Source organism: Mus caroli, chromosome 7 (assembly GCF_900094665.2).
Source record: "Mus caroli chromosome 7, CAROLI_EIJ_v1.1, whole genome shotgun sequence".
NCBI classification, from domain to species: Eukaryota; Metazoa; Chordata; class Mammalia; order Rodentia; family Muridae; genus Mus; species Mus caroli.
In genome coordinates this window covers 141514434-141530971 of record NC_034576.1, presented here as the reverse complement: position 1 = coordinate 141530971, position 16538 = coordinate 141514434, and the positions used below count along the sequence as shown (strand labels likewise).

Genomic DNA, 16538 nt, shown 5'->3' with positions numbered 1-16538 from the left:
CACAGTCTCCTCACACGGTCAGCACAGCCTCCACACACGGTCAGCACAGCCTCCACACACGGTCAGCACAGCCTCCACACACGGTCAGCACAGCCTCCTCACACGGTCAGCACAGCCTCCTCACACGGTCAGCACAGTCTCCTCACACGGTCAGCACAGCCTCCTCACACGGTCAGCACAGCCTCCTCACACAGTCAGCACAGCCTCCACACACAGTCAGCACAGCCTCCACACACAGTCAGCACAGCCTCCTCACACAGTCAGCACAGCTGCACGACAGCTTCTTCAGAGTGGACAAAGCCAGCAACCCTGAATCACACTAATAATTGTTTTTTCTCATTTCAGGCCATGCTTTCCTGCATCTTCATCTGCTGAATAATTTGTGACTGGCTATTAAACTCTCTTTAACAACCTGTTGATGCTACTATGGAAATCCTCTTACTATAAGCTAACTGAGCAGAGTCCTTCCTTTGCCTGCTTCCTCCCACAGGGTCCACTCTCCAATGCTATGTGCTGTCTAGAGCCTGAAACTCAGGCGTGTACATACACTGGCAACTGTTCTTGCATGTTAGCTGGACACAGATATATGACTCATCACATGGATCTTAAACCGCCTATAAGGACAGACCATGGATGACTTGCTTAGCATCTGTTTTACTCACCTCTTGTAATCTCACCTTTACTAGCTGTGGGCTGTTTTACAAGGCTGTACATTTAAAGACATAGCAGTGCTCATGACCTGTGATCACAGAAAGACCTGCTGCAGGATGCAGGAAGGATGCTCCAATGACTGTCCTGCTGTGAGTAATGGCCACTTTCACATATATTAAGCTAGTTCACTTCAGAACTACCAGGGAAGAAGCTCTGAACCCTGGCAATTCGAATGTAGCAGAGAAAGTACTTCTTCAAGCTTTTTGTCTTTGTTCAATTTCTTCAGAACAACTGTCCCTCCTCCACACACACACACACACACACACACACAAACACACACAAATATTCTAGCTGCCCCACCTGCAAGGCTGAAACAATCAAAATCAACACAAGCCCAGCGAGGGCTCCTTCCAGTCCCTGAAGTCTCAGCCTCCTTTGACGGCTGTCCACAACTACACCACGAAAAAGGCTCCTCACTCTCACCATGATGCGTGGATGCTCAAGGGGGTGGGGGTCAGTGTGTGTCCTGTTTGTGCTGCTGCCTCCCCAATGCATGAAGTGCACATGAATGATGATGAATGAACAAATAGACAAATGAACGAGTGGGCAGAGGCAGTGCCTCTGAAATTTCCTGCAGCGCATAGGTGAAACACTCTAATTGCACATGACTTGCTAAAATACGTAGGAGAGAGAGGCTTTCCTTCTCAGATCCCCCATTGCTGTCCTCAGCATACATTTAGAGCACAAGCTGAGAGCCTGTTTATGCTTTTCTCCCACCAAGGGTGAGGGACAGGGCATGGCTGAATAGCCAGTGCAGAGTAAGGGAAATCAGGTAATACCAGCAAGACCCCCAAGATCAGCACTGAGGGCCTGCCTTGGAAGGCAGGTATCCAGAGGACATTAGTTAGACAGACACAGGGCAAGCTAGACCTAGCTCCAGTCACACAGCTTCTGTACTGGCTTTCTCTGGTGAGTATCCCCAAAACAAAGCTCACAGGTACCATCTCTATACTCTCAGGTCTACCTCCCAATTCAGTTATGGCTTTGTATGATGGGCACCCTGGAACATGGCCGACCAGAACTATCCACGTACCCAGGCCTAGCTCCCACTTGCTCTTGTCACTGGAGAAGGACTTTCAGTCATAGCTTCCATGCTCACACAGGGGTGTCCTGCCCTCCCTTTACAGGAGCCTATCACTTTACTACTTCATGCCTCCATCTGTCACCAAGAAGTCAGGAATCAGAGGGCCAGGTGAGCCACCTGGGATCCTGCATCTCCCACCCAATTAAATGCTCTGGGACTGGCATAGATAGCCATTTTTCCACAAGCCAATCCTTATTCCCAGATATCAAGACCAAGACCCTTCTCCTGGGGAGGCAAGCTCAGGTAGGATCCTTCTACATTGCATATAATGCCAGCTATACAGGACTCCAGCAAATCTGGGAGCAGAGTTCCAGGAAGGACATCCATGTTTTCCCCCATGCCTCTCCCATACCCCAAACCATATCCTTCTATCAATCCCACCATGCATGCTGGAAACTCTGCTCCTTGTATATGACTCTCTCTGCATCAATCACTCTTAGACCTGGTTTACAACCTATGAGTGATAGCATCTCTACTGTGGCCATTGGCCCACAACCAAGGTTCATCAAGCCCCTGGTTTAACCTAAGAACATGCATGAGCCATCCAGGGGCTATGAGAACAAGAGGAATACATGCCCACCACCTTATGCGTATCCACACAATCACACGAGCTCATAAAACAATCTCAAGGCCACACCATACCATCTCCACAGGACCCAGACCTGGAAGCCTAGGATACAAGGTTCATGGCACCCAGGCCCTGGACCCAACTAGCCCCTCATCATCTAAGACCAAGCCCCAACAAGACCCTCCTCTGCTCACTTACTGAGACTGTCTTCTGACAGAGGGCTCCACATTCACTTACTACCAGATTCTTCCTTCCATGGCAGGTCTCTGTCCTACCTCTTACTACCTCAGGCCTTCTGGGCGGGACCTTACCCTGCTCCTCACTGTCCCAGACCTTTCCATAACCAGCTTCTCACCAGCCCCTCATTAAATCAAGCCATCCCATGACAGAGCTCATCCCCCTACTACCTCAGATCCTTCAATGGTACTGCCCTGCCCTGCCCTGCCCCTCGCTGACTCCGGCTATTCCCTAGCTGTCAACCCCTTTTCTGAATCAACCCCAAGTATACTTAAGGCCTTTCCGTCCTTGGCTTTAAACGCACACCAAGATGTTGCCTTACATCACTAACCAGATCCCAGTGCAATACCTGGACAATGGGAAGTTCATAAATGCTAAATTCAGAGTGAATGACCCCCACCTCCAAATGCCTAGCAGACATATGCGGTGGCCAGCAGGACAGGAGAACTGCCAAGCATTGTGTGGGATGAAAAGTCTTGGCCACAGAAGACTCACATCACTGTCCCCAGGATGAGTAGCATGTACTGTGACTCCTGACCCTGACCCTACCCAACCTGCACCCCCAGCAAGCTGCAGAGCTACAGGCAGGTGTGTGGCATGGGCGCAGGGGTATCTGTAATTCCCTGCCTCTTTGCCTCCTACATGACTTGGGCCCCACCCTTGTCCTCCTCCACCCAACAAACACAGCTCAGAGAATTAAATACCACAGCTCTAGCCTAACCCAGTGAAAACCACATGGGAACTTCTGTGTACACACAGTGTGCCTTGTCATCCTCTGGGCTGTGGTCACTCACCCAGTTACCTTGGTTTACCCTTCTTGGCTGCTCAGCCCTTCTTGTCCTCCAGGTCTACATATCATCTGCTCAGAGATCTGTCACCCACCCAGAGCCAACTGTAGAAACAGGTGTTTCTGCTTGCTGTGCTAAATCATCCTCCTACTGAAATACACTAGAAAACTGCTGCCTATCTATTCAAAGTGACACCCCCAAGGGCTTCCCACCCACGCCTGCAGCAGGCCCTGTGTGGTCATGCCATCTGCATGGGTCTCTCTGAGCTTCAGGCTGCACCTAGAGGGACTTTCCTGAAAGCACTATGGCATGCCCTCCTCACAGAAGCACAGAGGCAAGGCCCTCTGTGTTGTTCCCCTCCCCGCTGGGGTGAGGGGTGCAGGGCAGGGCAGATAGCAAAATGTCAATCATTAGGAGATGGCAACAACTGTTTTCTAGGACTGACCTGGTGACAGCCATTGCTGCCCTCTACAGAATGAAACCTCCACATAAAAACACAACAAAAAAAGATACTCACCGCCCAAGTGACTACTGGAAAGTATTGGCTCAGAGACTCTTACCTGGTAAAATTCCCGAAGCCAGTTCTTCTGCAGGTTTTCTGGCTGTAAATTAAGAGGAAAGGGAGAAATTAGAGCACAGCCACAGCTCCAAACAGGGAGCAGAGGCTCCAGAAAGGAGACCTGAGGGCTGGCCTCATGGGGGGAAGGGGGTGATGTGCACGGGAACTTCTATCCACAAGGGGTCTGTACTTCCCAGAGGGAGACCATCCACACACCCAATGGGCTCTGTGGGCTGCCCTGTGATGCAAAACTGAGCAATCCTCACTTAGCCAGAGGCAGGGGCACCTATGTCCCACTGACCCACATCCTTATTCTGTTCCCAGCTGGGGCTGTAGAAAGGGAGAGAGGAATAGCACCATATATCTGCTTCCAAAAGGCAGCAAGCCACTGCACAGTGCCATATTAGCATACATCATCAGACAGCATGGGGGCTCTTTGGTGAGTTGAGGCAGGAAGAGGGTGGTGTGAGGAGGGACTTGGGGAATCAGTCACAAAGCTCTGTTTCCAGAACTTTCAGGAAACAAAGTGCATACAGAAAACCCCATGCTACGTATGTACATGTGCTCTCAAACAGGAAGCGGGACCAGAAGAGCCAAGTGTCAATCATGACAAGCCCTGCTCAGGGAAGCAGGAAGAACTGTGGCCACACTAAAAGGCTCCTGAACCCTGAAAGTACTCCCTTATGCGTTGTGTCAGTCAGATGTCCTGGGTAGACCTTGGTCAAAACTTGGCATGGGGAAGGACAGTCATTAAGTAGCCCTAGGAATGTCAAAGCCATTCAACAATGAAAATGTACTTTGCACTCTGAAGTACATAGTTAATTAAAATTGCAAAGGCTATAAACATAATGGTATATGTCTGTCTGTCTGTCTGTCTGTCTGTTAGTTAATGATTTTTTCACAAGGTGTTCCTCTGCCACTGAAACTGAAGTCTCTGCCCTGGTCATCTCAAATAGGCAGAACTTGAACACCCAGAAGCAAGGTTCAGAGGAGCAACACCCAGGCTGCCCAGCCATAGAGAGCTCCTAAACCACTCCCAGCACTTTGCCCACTGAGTGTCCTAAAGGTTATGGAGATTGAACTACAGAAAAAAAAAATTAATGATGGGAAAAACCTGGCAAGGAACAAGAGCATCCCAGACCACACACAGCACAAGAAGACCCCACCGAGTCTCAGACGCAAGCCTTAGGTGGGACTCCCGGCTGAGTTTCATGGTACGTGAGACACGGCCTCCCTGCCCTGTCCTCACAGAAGGAAGCAACAGGGCACTACAAAGACAAGCCAGAATAGGGCAAGGACATGAACAGAATAGCCAAGCATAGACCAAGAGACTCAGCATCATATGCCACGGAGGAAATGCCAATCTAAAACTAGAGTATCCTGGTATGATGAGGCACACGGTAATCCTAGCACTGGAAAGCAGAGGCAGGAGAGTTGCTGCAAGTAACAGCAGCTTGGTCTACAAACTGACTTCTAGCCTACATAGGTAGGGCCAGCCCTTTAGATAATTAACCAGACCATCAAGACAGATTATACCATGGTTAGGATGCTGGAACAGTGTCGGAGAAAAGGGTAACAAACAGAAAACCTCCGTACTGCTGGAGGCAGCAATCTGGCTGCTTCTTGAAATCTGGACCATTTAACCAACAAGCCCACTCCTCTGAATGACCTCCAGATAAGTAAAGATGCATCCCACACGGCCCCTTATGTTGACAGCAGACAAAAGGCAGACACAGCTGAATGCCCACAATCAGAGAGCATAGGAACTGGGGTGTGTGCACTGAGGAAAAGCTCAGCAGGTTTGATCCTCGGGCCCCACAGACTCTCTAGGCCCAGATAGAAGATAAGTCGTGGAAGGTAAGCCCTGCTCGGGGTAAGCCTCTGAGCGTCTGTGGAAGGTGAGGGTTATCAGCAGGGGATAAAGCAAGGGGCAGTGCAGCCCCCAGAACTTCTCCATACAAGAGCCCATTGCATGCCCTTCAAGGTAGCCAGTGTCCAAGACAGTAACTCTGGAGCCACCAGTTTCAGTACATGGAACACTAACATAGCCAGGCTTCCACCTGCAGCACCTTCTCATTTTCATCAAGGGGGCTCTGGACTCCCTGTCAACACTCCAGGTGCCCTTACGTACTAGAAGTGGGACTTACTTCATTGAACAAATGTCAAGCTCACTAAGCAAGTCCCCAATCTATGACGTCCCAGCTTCTGCCACCTGGCCCCAGAGCCCCTGCCCAGCTAAGTTCTGCAAAGGAGCTCCCGTGGTGCTTTGCTCTCCCAATCTTGGGCTTCCCTGTGCTTACAGGAAGTCTCTCAGCAGGGGACTGGCACAAGACCGGCCATCAATCCTCTCCAAGCTGCTTGTCCTGGGGGTACAACCCACACAGCCCTCATCTTTCTAGCACTTGCACTTCTCACACCAGAACATGGGTGTCATGAGGCTTCAGAATAAAAGAATGGGACCCTTACGAGAGAACAGGAACCATACTTCAGGACAAGCCAGCAGGAGTGGCCTGAAGTGGCAAGGACAACGGAAGCCCGGATTCCAACAATACCTGAGCACTTATCACTTCTGTAACCACCTCTCCCGAAGCTAAATGAGGAGCTAGCTGAAGCACATTCCCCAGCCTGGGGCATATACTACTGCCCTCTCCTGTCACTTACACTGTAACAACAGCACTGAGGGGCATCTGCCTAGGAACATAAGGTGTGATGATACCAGGTCTTTCCACAATCTTGGGCTGCAAGGGACGTTAGCATGGTGACTTATGTGTGCCTATGTCTCATGGTCACTCAACTGGCTAGGCATGCACTAGGCATGGCTAGGCACTAACATGGTACACCTTTAAGCCTGAGATCCCCTCACTGTCTCCCTCCTATGTAGATAAAACACACTTTTCAACCTTCATGGGAACCAACTGAGCACCTCTGCAGCCTGTACCTTCTCCTGACATCTGAATCTTAGTTCCTCACTGTCCACAGAAGCTGAACCCAACACGTGTTCTCCTCGCCCAAACACCACCTTTCCTCATAGTCTCACATGAGCACAAAACCACCAGAAAGATGGAAATGGAAGGCAAGTAACGCCTGGCACAACCCAGATCTGCTGCCATGTCACACCATAACACCCCCAAATGGTCACACCGACCCAATGTTCCTCAGTCTGGCTCACACCAAGCAGTCGAGCTGTGCAAGATCTTGACACACACGCACCTCAGCTGCTAGGCTAGTGCAGTAGCTGTCTCGTTTAGAAATGGATCAGAACCAGGGTGCCAGAGATCCAGATTGCATTCTGTACAGAACCTGGCAAGCCTCTCCAAAGTGGCCCTGCTAGGAGGCATGCTCAAGTCTATGTGGCCGTGGCCGGGAAAGCATGTGCTGCCCCTCCAATTTAGTTTTTGCATCACATTCATGTTTAGATCAGTAACTGGCTTTTTCCCTACTTTCACGGTGGATCCACAAGGACTACGATACAGTGCCAAGAAAAGGATAACCTGTCTGCTGTGTCAGATGCACTCACAGCTGTGGAGGAATTAGCAGGGAGTCCTAACTACATAACTGAAAATTCTCTACAGAGATGTGGGGAGAGAATAACTTGAACAAGGTCAGCACCATGAGGCACTAAAGTGCCCACCAGCCTTCCCTGGCCATGCTCCCTCCCACCTGGCCACCCTCTCTGGATCATCTTCAACTGCACGCTCACTGGCCTGACCTCTGGCAGCCTCCTCATTCCTTCCTGCATTCATTCACACTCCTGAAGGCTCCACACTCTCACTCTCATACACACTCGATCTTACACACACTCTCACACATGCTAGATCTCATACATGCTCACTCTTGCACACATTCACTCTCTCACACACACTCACTCTCTCTAACACATACTAACTTTCTCACACACACACTCACACACATTCTCTCACGCATGCTCTCGTTTGTTTGTTTGTTTGTTTGTTTGAGGCAGGGTTTCTCTGTGTAGCCCTGGCTGTCCTGGAACTCACTCTGTCAACCAGGCTGGCCTCAAACTCAGAGATTCCCCCTACCTCTGCCTCCCAAGTGCTGGGATTAAAGGCATGTACCACCACGCAGCCTACATGGTCACTCCTACAGGCTCTACTTTTATTTATGCCCACCCTCACCTGTCCCTATACTCAAGCACATGCGTGCTCACTCTCAGGCTCCACACCCACCCGTGCCCACACTCAACAGTGCCCACACCCACACTGTCTCACCTTCTCAAACATTTGTTCTCTCATGCACTACCACACACAGCAAAAGTGGGAAAGGCTGGAAATAAACACAGGAATGAGGAGACCACCACAATCCCACAGTCAAAGACTTGAATACAGTCTTAAATCCCGCATAAAAGGGCTGAGGTGTCAGACCACCCTTAATCCCAACACAGGTCAAAAACCCAGTAGCAGGAAGACCTCTGGAATTCAAGGATAACCTCATCTATATAGCAAGTTCCAAGGTAGCCAGGAATGTGACCATGTCTCAGAAAAGCAAAAATACAATGAAATAAAATCCTGTATAAAGGGTCAGCAAGTTGATTCTCTGGGTAAGAATACTTAGCACACAAGGCTGGTGACCCAAGTTCAATGCCTAAAACCCATGTAAAGGTGGACAGAGAATCAATTCCACAAAGTTGTATTCTAACCCTCACACCTGCATTATAGCATGTGCACATCTCTATCTCTCGGTCTCTGTCTCCGTCTCTCTCTCTTTCTCTCTGACTGTCTCTCTCTAATTTTTTCAAATAAAAAACTCTGCATATAAAGATAGTCCCACAACCCTACTAATATTGTCCCCATGTTCTTACAGATGTATGGGGAAACATGCTCTCTTGAAGGTCACAGCAGAATGACAATCCGACATCCTAATATTTGTCTCTAATTTTCTCCCAAAATATATAATGACCATAATAGCACAGACAAGAACATATGGACACAAAACATGGCCATTGGCTGTGGAGTGGGGCAGATATCCTGAAGCCCTGCTGGGGCCTCCTTCACACACTTCTACCTCTTATACCCTCCAGAACACAAAATGATGGTTTATGATAGCACCCGTCAACATGGAAGCTTCTACCTTAAAGAAGCTAACATGACCCCAGTACTCAGGAGTCGGAGAGTTAAAGAGCTACAAGTTGGAGGCCAGCCTGTACCACACAGCCAGAGAAAGGGCAGTGGGGAGGAAGAGAGGGAGGGTGGGCAAAATATAGCCTACCTTCAGACAAGTCTGCTGCAGCAAGTCCCAGGCAGCAGAGCCCCTCTCCCACCTCAGCCCTCAGATCCTCTCAACAGCATTCCAAATAGGAATGGAGGAAACAGCACATTTTGGAATAGCTGTCCTTCCTTCCCGCAGTGGTTACTTCTTTCTCTTTCTTTTATTTTTATAAGTACCATGCACTGCTTTCACATTTTTAACTCTTCAAGGTCTGAGGAAGAAAACCACCAAAGCATTCAGAATGCTGTAGCCAACACTGAATAACCACTGTGGCTGAAGCAGCAATAAAAGAGAAGTGATAGAGAGAGGAAATGTGTGCAGCTTCTATGAAAGCTGTGGCCCAAGTCCGGGCTGTATAAAAAGCTGCTAGATAAGCCAGAAAGGAATCATTAGCGTGAGTGCATGCGTGCATGCGTGCGCGCGCGCACACACACACACACACACACGCACACGCGCTCGAAAGGGGGGTGGGGAGACTGAGAGAGTATGCACTAACCCATATACACCACATTCATGAGACACTTGCCCAAAAGTACAGGTGCATACATCAACTCAAAAGCCACCTGGGTCAGGTGATTATAGCACTGTGGAGTATGCCCAGAGTCAGGAGTCTCTCCCACTGCAAGTCAGCACAGACCTCATCTTCCTATGAGGACAGAAATGTTCTATATTTGCAATGGCCAGATCTGTCCTGGAAATGTGCTACTGTGGCTGGGTATTTTATGCTATTTTTATTGTTTAAACAATATAGGGCTGGCGGCTATGTTATTAGACTGGAGAGCTCTAGATTACAGACAAAGGAAACTGAGTTCCTATGATGCAATAAATACAGCATTTACATATAAACAGGATAAGCACAGCACACACAAACAAGGACAATTCAAACCAAGCACGTTCACGGCCATGACATACATGCCCAACACACCCAGCTGCAGTCACAGCTTCACATGCCACACTCACTGGGAAATTAAGAACACACGCACAGTTTCCTACTGGGGAAACACAGCTGACCACACTATCAAAGGCAATCAAGCAATCATCTTCACAGTTTGCTCCAACCACAGCTCTACACAGAAGGAGCAAGGTCCTCCTTGCCCAAGGTCCTGTTCCTGTCCTCAGAGGAAGGAGCCAACCAAGTGAGTATCAGCGGGCCAGCAGAGGCCTCCAGTGCTGCCGAGTTAGCACAGCCAAGACCAGCTAGCCTCAACAACCCTGGGAACGGCTGTGGCAGCAGGGCACAGATAGTATCTGTACAAGCCACTGGAGTCTGGGTGCAGACTAGTGTGAGGAGGGAATCCACGCCACTGTGTTACGGGCGTGTTGGTTACTTTTCCATTACTGTGACCAAGTATCTGACAAGCAGCCTAGAGGGGGTTGTTTGTTTTGGCTCGCGGTTGCGCAGCATTCGGCTTGCAGTTGCTTGCCTCCATGTACTTGGACAGAACATCATGGCAACAGGAGCCTGCAGTTCACCTCGGAGCCTAGGACAGAGAGGAGACAGAAAGGGGCCAGGATCTACCCCAAAGATCTACCCCAGTGAACTACTTCCTCCAGCTAGAGCCTATCACCCCAAGTTTTCAAAACCTTCCCTGAATAGTGTCACCAGTTAGAAATGGGCTTTAGCACACAAACCTGTGAGAGGCTTCATATTTAAAACACAACTGGGCGTTCCATACGCTGTGAACCTTTACCTCAGGTAACCTTTCAGGTTCTCAGTAAAGAGGCAGGAAAGATCCTTGCAGGCCCTGAGAAGGATATAGAAGCAATGAGGTGAACTGCACCCTGAGCATCCCCAGAGCCAAAGCCTGCCTACCCCAGGGGTCAGGATTTTAAAACCTAGCCCACCTGCAAGGGCTCCTTCCTCACAAAGCCTTCCACCTCACCTAGGAAGAGCAAGGCAGATGTGGAGGAGGAAAGTCCGGGCACAGAGCCATGGGGAGGTTGGGGGGAGGAGAAGGGGTGGTGATCACAGACTGCAGATTCTCCCACCTGATTGCTGCACCACAACTGCAAGCTGTGACAGAGAAGGGCAGAACAGTAACAGCCTCTCTGGAGACTCAGAGACACCAAAGGCATCTGAAGAAAGTGACACAGGCACAGCATTGGAGAGATGTGAACCCTCTGCTGTGGTCCCAAAACATATCAGAATGAGCCAGCTCCAGAGGCCAATCCACCTCAGCTCCCTCCACCTCACATGCCATGTCTGCATTCCGGCAAAACTCACAGAGTTTGCAAAAGACAAGAAAAGCCCGAAGACATAAAACACACATCGGAAGTGACCTCAGCTATGACACACATCCGAAACGATGGAAACACACACACACACACACACTAAGGACTCTAAGGGGAGAATGGATGTCTGGAGAACAAATCTGACATTTGGACTGTGTGACAAAATGATGTAGCCAGAAGTCAGGCACTGCAGCAGAAGAAATGATGGCCTCTGCCAGGCTCACTGGAGACCCAGCCACAGAGCAGAGGCCAGTAATCATAGAGAAATGTCAACAGGAATGTCCCAGACTGAACCACAGAGAGATAGAGATCTTAAACAGAACAGGGCTAGGCTAGGGCAGTAGCTTATCCTGTAGAGGGTTTCCCATGCAAGCATAAGGACCTGAGTTCAAGACCCAGAACCCATGTAACAGCCCAGTGTGGCCAGCTTGTAAACCCTAGTGCTGGGGACACTGAGACAGCAGATCCCTATGGCTCACAAACCAGCCAGTCTAGCCTAATCCCGGAGCCCCAGACAGTGAGAGACCCTCTAGTAAGAAAAATAAATATAAGGAGTTGGAGAGATGGCTCAGCACTGAAGAACACTGGCTGCTCTTGTAGAGGACCAGGTTCGGTGGCAGTTCACAACTACAGCTCCAGCTCTTGAGGCTCTGACACCCTCCTCTTGTCTCCCTGGACACCAGGCACACATATGGTGCACAGACACTCATGTAGTCAAAACACTAATATGCCAAAAAAAAAATTTTTTTTTAAGTAAAAATAAAAGCTACCTGGTGTTTGATGAGTAACACGTCAGACTGACCTCTGGTGAAGAAAGAGAAAGCAAGAGCAAGCTTTCTGAAAACAGAAAGTAACTTCAAAAGCTGTGAGTCTCTAACATTCCAAGAGAACCAGAAGGATAGCAGAAATAAGAAGCAGTAATGACTAAGAGTTTCCCGAGATTAATGACAAGGCCAACAAGGCACGGGTGCGGCAAACTGCGCAACACCATACAGAATTTCCTGAGATTAATGACAAGCCCCACAAGGCACGGGTGCGACAAACTGAGCAACACCATACAGAATAAATATAAAAACATCCAAACTTGATCGTGTCTCATTCAAACTTCAGGACACGATTAACAGGGAAAATTCTTAAAGGAGGCAAGAAAAAAAAATAGATCTTAACTATGAAGGAACAATGACAAGAATCACAGTCAACATCTCAACAAAACAATGCAAATAAGAGGAAGCTATTTTTAGTGGTGAAATATTTTTTACAAAAAAAAAAAAATCACCTAGAATTATGTGTACAGAAAAACTGCCCTTCAAAAGTAAAAGAATAAAAAAACCCTCCTCAGACAAAACCCATCCAGTAAGCAAAGGAGGGAATTTTAAAAGCTGAATGTCCCATGCCCAGGGGTAACCAGCCAAAACCAAACCAAACAAACTCCATGGTTTCTTTGGTTGGTTTTGTTTTTAATGGACTTTTTGTTTGTTTTGATTTTTTTTCTTTCTTTTTCTTTTTTGGAGAGAGAGAGAGAGAGAACCAACATGGGGAGGGGAATGGGAGGGGAGGTGGAAGGATCTCCGAGGAGCTGGGGAAAGGGAAACATGATCAAACTACATTGTGTGAAGAAAATTTATTTTAAAAATGAATGCAAAGTTCTTCAATAACAGCCAACAGGGCTGGAGAGAGGGCTAGACGCTTACAAACACTGCCTGCTTTTCCAGAGGACCTGGATTCAATTCCCAGTGTCAGCATGGTGGCTCAAAACCAACTGTAACTCCAGTGCCAGGGAACCTGATCCCCTCTTCTGGCTCTGTGGACACTGCATTCAAGTAGTACACAGACAGGTAGGCAGGCAAAAAATCCATATACATAAAATATATATTTTAGAAATAAGAAAGCCAACAGCCATCTGTGATAAGGCTGTGAGAACCCGAGAGTGCAAGCACTTCCTGGGCAGAAAGGTGTTACCAGCTGCTCAACCACTCCTGATGGTTCTCTCCAGGGAAGTCTCACCTACACCCTGACAGGACCTGTAAACAGGCACTCAAAAAGGCTCTAAGATGTAAGTAAGCACCACCTGGATGTTTCTTAAGATGACAGAAAGGAGGGAAGTCCCAGGCAGGTTTGGCCTTACCCGATGGCCATTTCTGAGGTTGCAGGTGAGACCCTGGAAACATGCACTGCAGCTGGCACCCACCAAGAATCCCACAGCTCGGAGAAAGGGTGTCAGCAACAGACCACCCTGGGAACCTGAACACAGACCCCACCCTGGTGAGAACAAGCCCCACTTACAAGCTGACTGCCTCTAGAGACTGGCACAGGACTCATCAGTTAGGTGAAGTCAGACTCCCAACCATGGAAACACAAGACAGTAAATCAGAACTTGTCACATAGCACAGAAAACTGTCATACATATACCAGTGTGTGTAGCAGAACACAAGGGATATTTCAAATATCTGTCCCAACCAGGTTTGTTTTGACATAATTTCTATGGTCAGGTTTTAATTTAAAACGTTACCCAGTGTGGCCCTGCACAGCTATTAAAGGGCAGCTGCTATCAGTCCACCCATCTGCCGTCTCTCCGGCTTGCCAAACACTCGCTGTCCATGTTTTCAAACAAATAACTCTTGACATTTCCTTAACTTATGATCCTTTTGTCTGTTCACTCAGTACAACTTGGATTTGCCTTCCTTTCCACACTCCTTCCGGCCCTATGTAGTTTTATATTCTAGCTTTCCCGTCTCTTTATTACATTGTGTTTTATAGCAACAACTTGGATTATTGTGTAATATAGGTTACAAATATTGTGTGCCATATGTTTGTATCTTAAAGCCAGCCCCTCCTCAGCAGAACAGTAAGGTCAGCAGGAGGCTTAGAGGTTTGTAACTTGCAGAACAGAATGGGGTCAAGTAATGAGGCCAAAGGAATGATACCAGAGCCGGAGATGGGGGGGGGGGGGGCACGAGTGTTGCTGAGGCAAGGGACAGCATATACAGAAACCCAGACACCCAGTGGGGAAACTAAAGCAAACGATAATAATAATATAAAAAAAAAAAATCAGGGAAGACAGCAGTTTATAAAAGCATCACACAAAATCAGCAACCATCATACATACAAAAAATAAAAATTAAATTTAAAAATGCTGAATATACCTTGGGGGAAACCTTTTCGTAGAGTAACACACAAATTTTCCAGTGTGAAAGTTTGCATGACAAAAGCAAAACCTTTAGAAGGCTTTTCCTGCAAGAGGGAAGAAAAGCAGCAGGAGACAGCAGAGCGATGTCTGCTGTCCTTCAAGAGTGAAGCCCACTAAGGCCCAGTTCTTCCAAGGCAGGGCAGCGACACACTCGGTGTATCCGCTACTGATGACCTGCTCAGCCAACAAACTAGGCAGTGCGCCCTGGTGGGTGCAGCTGATGTTCTTGTGTCAGCTGGGACAGGACACAGGATCTCTCACCTGCTGCCGGGCAGGAACCACTATGCATGTGCAAAGATAAACTATGACTCAAAAATCCACACAACTTTTAAGAAGTGCACATTTCACCCCCATAGCTTTGTAAGCAGACCCGGCATCTACTTACTTGAAAGCGTCTATAATGTGCATCCCAGCGCATCTTCCTAGTAACTGAACAGCTAAAATACCTATCAGGTGTTACAAAAGATCTCAGAGTGACCTCTCGTAGAGGAAGGGTGTCATCCAGTCTCCAAGAGTCAGCCATGGCCCACGCGACTGAGGCATACAAAGCCAATGCTCACCTGATGGAAGTTATTCTTGCCAAAATGTCTAGCTGTAAATAACCACCAGACAGCTTCCAGAATGGCCCAAACAACAGTACACCCTATCCAACACATGCCCAAGACTTACGATCAGTGTCAGAGAGACGATGAGGGCTGGGGATGCAGCTCAGTTGCTGGAAAGCCTGCCTGCTGAGCATGCAGAAAGCCCTGGGTTCAGTTCAAGGACCACATAAAATCGAGCAGAGTGACCCATGCTTACAATCCCAGCACTGAGGAGGTGTAGACAGATCAGAAACTCAAGGTTACCCTCACCTATACAGCAAGTTCAAGTCCAGCCTGAGCTACATGAGATCCTATTGAAGGGAGGGAGGAAAAGAATAAGGCTAACGCCTAGAGAAAAATGGCCTCCACATACACCACAAGACCCTGAGTATTCTCTGGGAGGAAGAACAGGCACAGTGGTTGAGGACACAGACAACTGGGAAGCACTATGTGACACGTAACTGTAACTGTATAAGGGCATGCTCATGGCTGCATGGGGCTAAGAACCACATCAGGCCGGGCTCTGCTATCTCATTATAGGCTGCAGGGTTGTCTGCAGCTTACCTCAAACAGATGCCCCTCAGCACCCGGAGAGGTGGCACATGCAGTTGACAGGACACAGTATCCCACCTTGCTCCTTAGAAGGCATCACTTGGCAGCAGCTATGCTCCTCAGTAGAGCCTCAGCTCTTCCTCAGTAGCCTCTCCATCCATTCACCTCTCTCTCTCTTTAGGCCCAGGGATACTTCCTACCCACAGAGCCCTGCCCCTGAAGAAAGGCACTTAGCATCCCACATCCTTAGGGGTAGACAAGGCCTTGTTTATGCACAAGAATACAGGGAGAGAAAAGCCAAGAGGACTTCCCAGCAAACAAGCTTAGAACTACAGCAAAGCTCTCCCTGCAGGTACTAGGAAAGGTGCTGGCTCAGAGCTGGGTCCCATCAGAGATGAAAGTAATAGTGCTGCCTTCTGTAGGCTAGTGTCAGACCAGGAGGATGAAAAGCCCCCTCCTGTGGCACAGAGCACCCTCTAACTGCAGCCACCTTGTGTGCTCACAACTTCTAAGACCTGCTCCCTTCTTGAAAACTAAATAACAAAAGCAGGAGCACACACACTACCTAGAACAATCCGAGTCTTCTCAGCGCCTATGAGGTGCTGTTTTACCCTTAGCGCCCTGTTCTGTGACTCCCCACTGTGCTAGCTACAGGGCCCCAAAACACCTGAGTCAGGTTCCACTGGCTACTCCCAAGGCTGAGAGCCAAAACAGTGAGCATGGAGAGAGCAAGCCATCTCTCACACTCACTCACCCCTACTGCCATCTCTCACACTCTCACACTCACCCCTACTGCCATCTCTCACACTC

The 16538-nt window shown here is 48.7% G+C and overlaps 1 protein-coding gene across 2 annotated transcripts in view; it reads right to left on the bottom strand.

Annotated features, from left to right (window-relative positions):
* The window catches only part of Inpp5a (inositol polyphosphate-5-phosphatase A), a 186765-nt gene that overhangs the window by 125856 nt on the left and 44371 nt on the right, over positions 1-16538 (bottom strand). For both annotated transcript variants that reach the window (XM_021167526.2, XM_021167525.2), the window contains exon 2: positions 3949-3990. In XM_021167526.2, coding sequence (XP_021023185.1) covers positions 3949-3990 — 42 coding nt within the window. The remainder of the gene's footprint in view (positions 1-3948; positions 3991-16538) is intronic.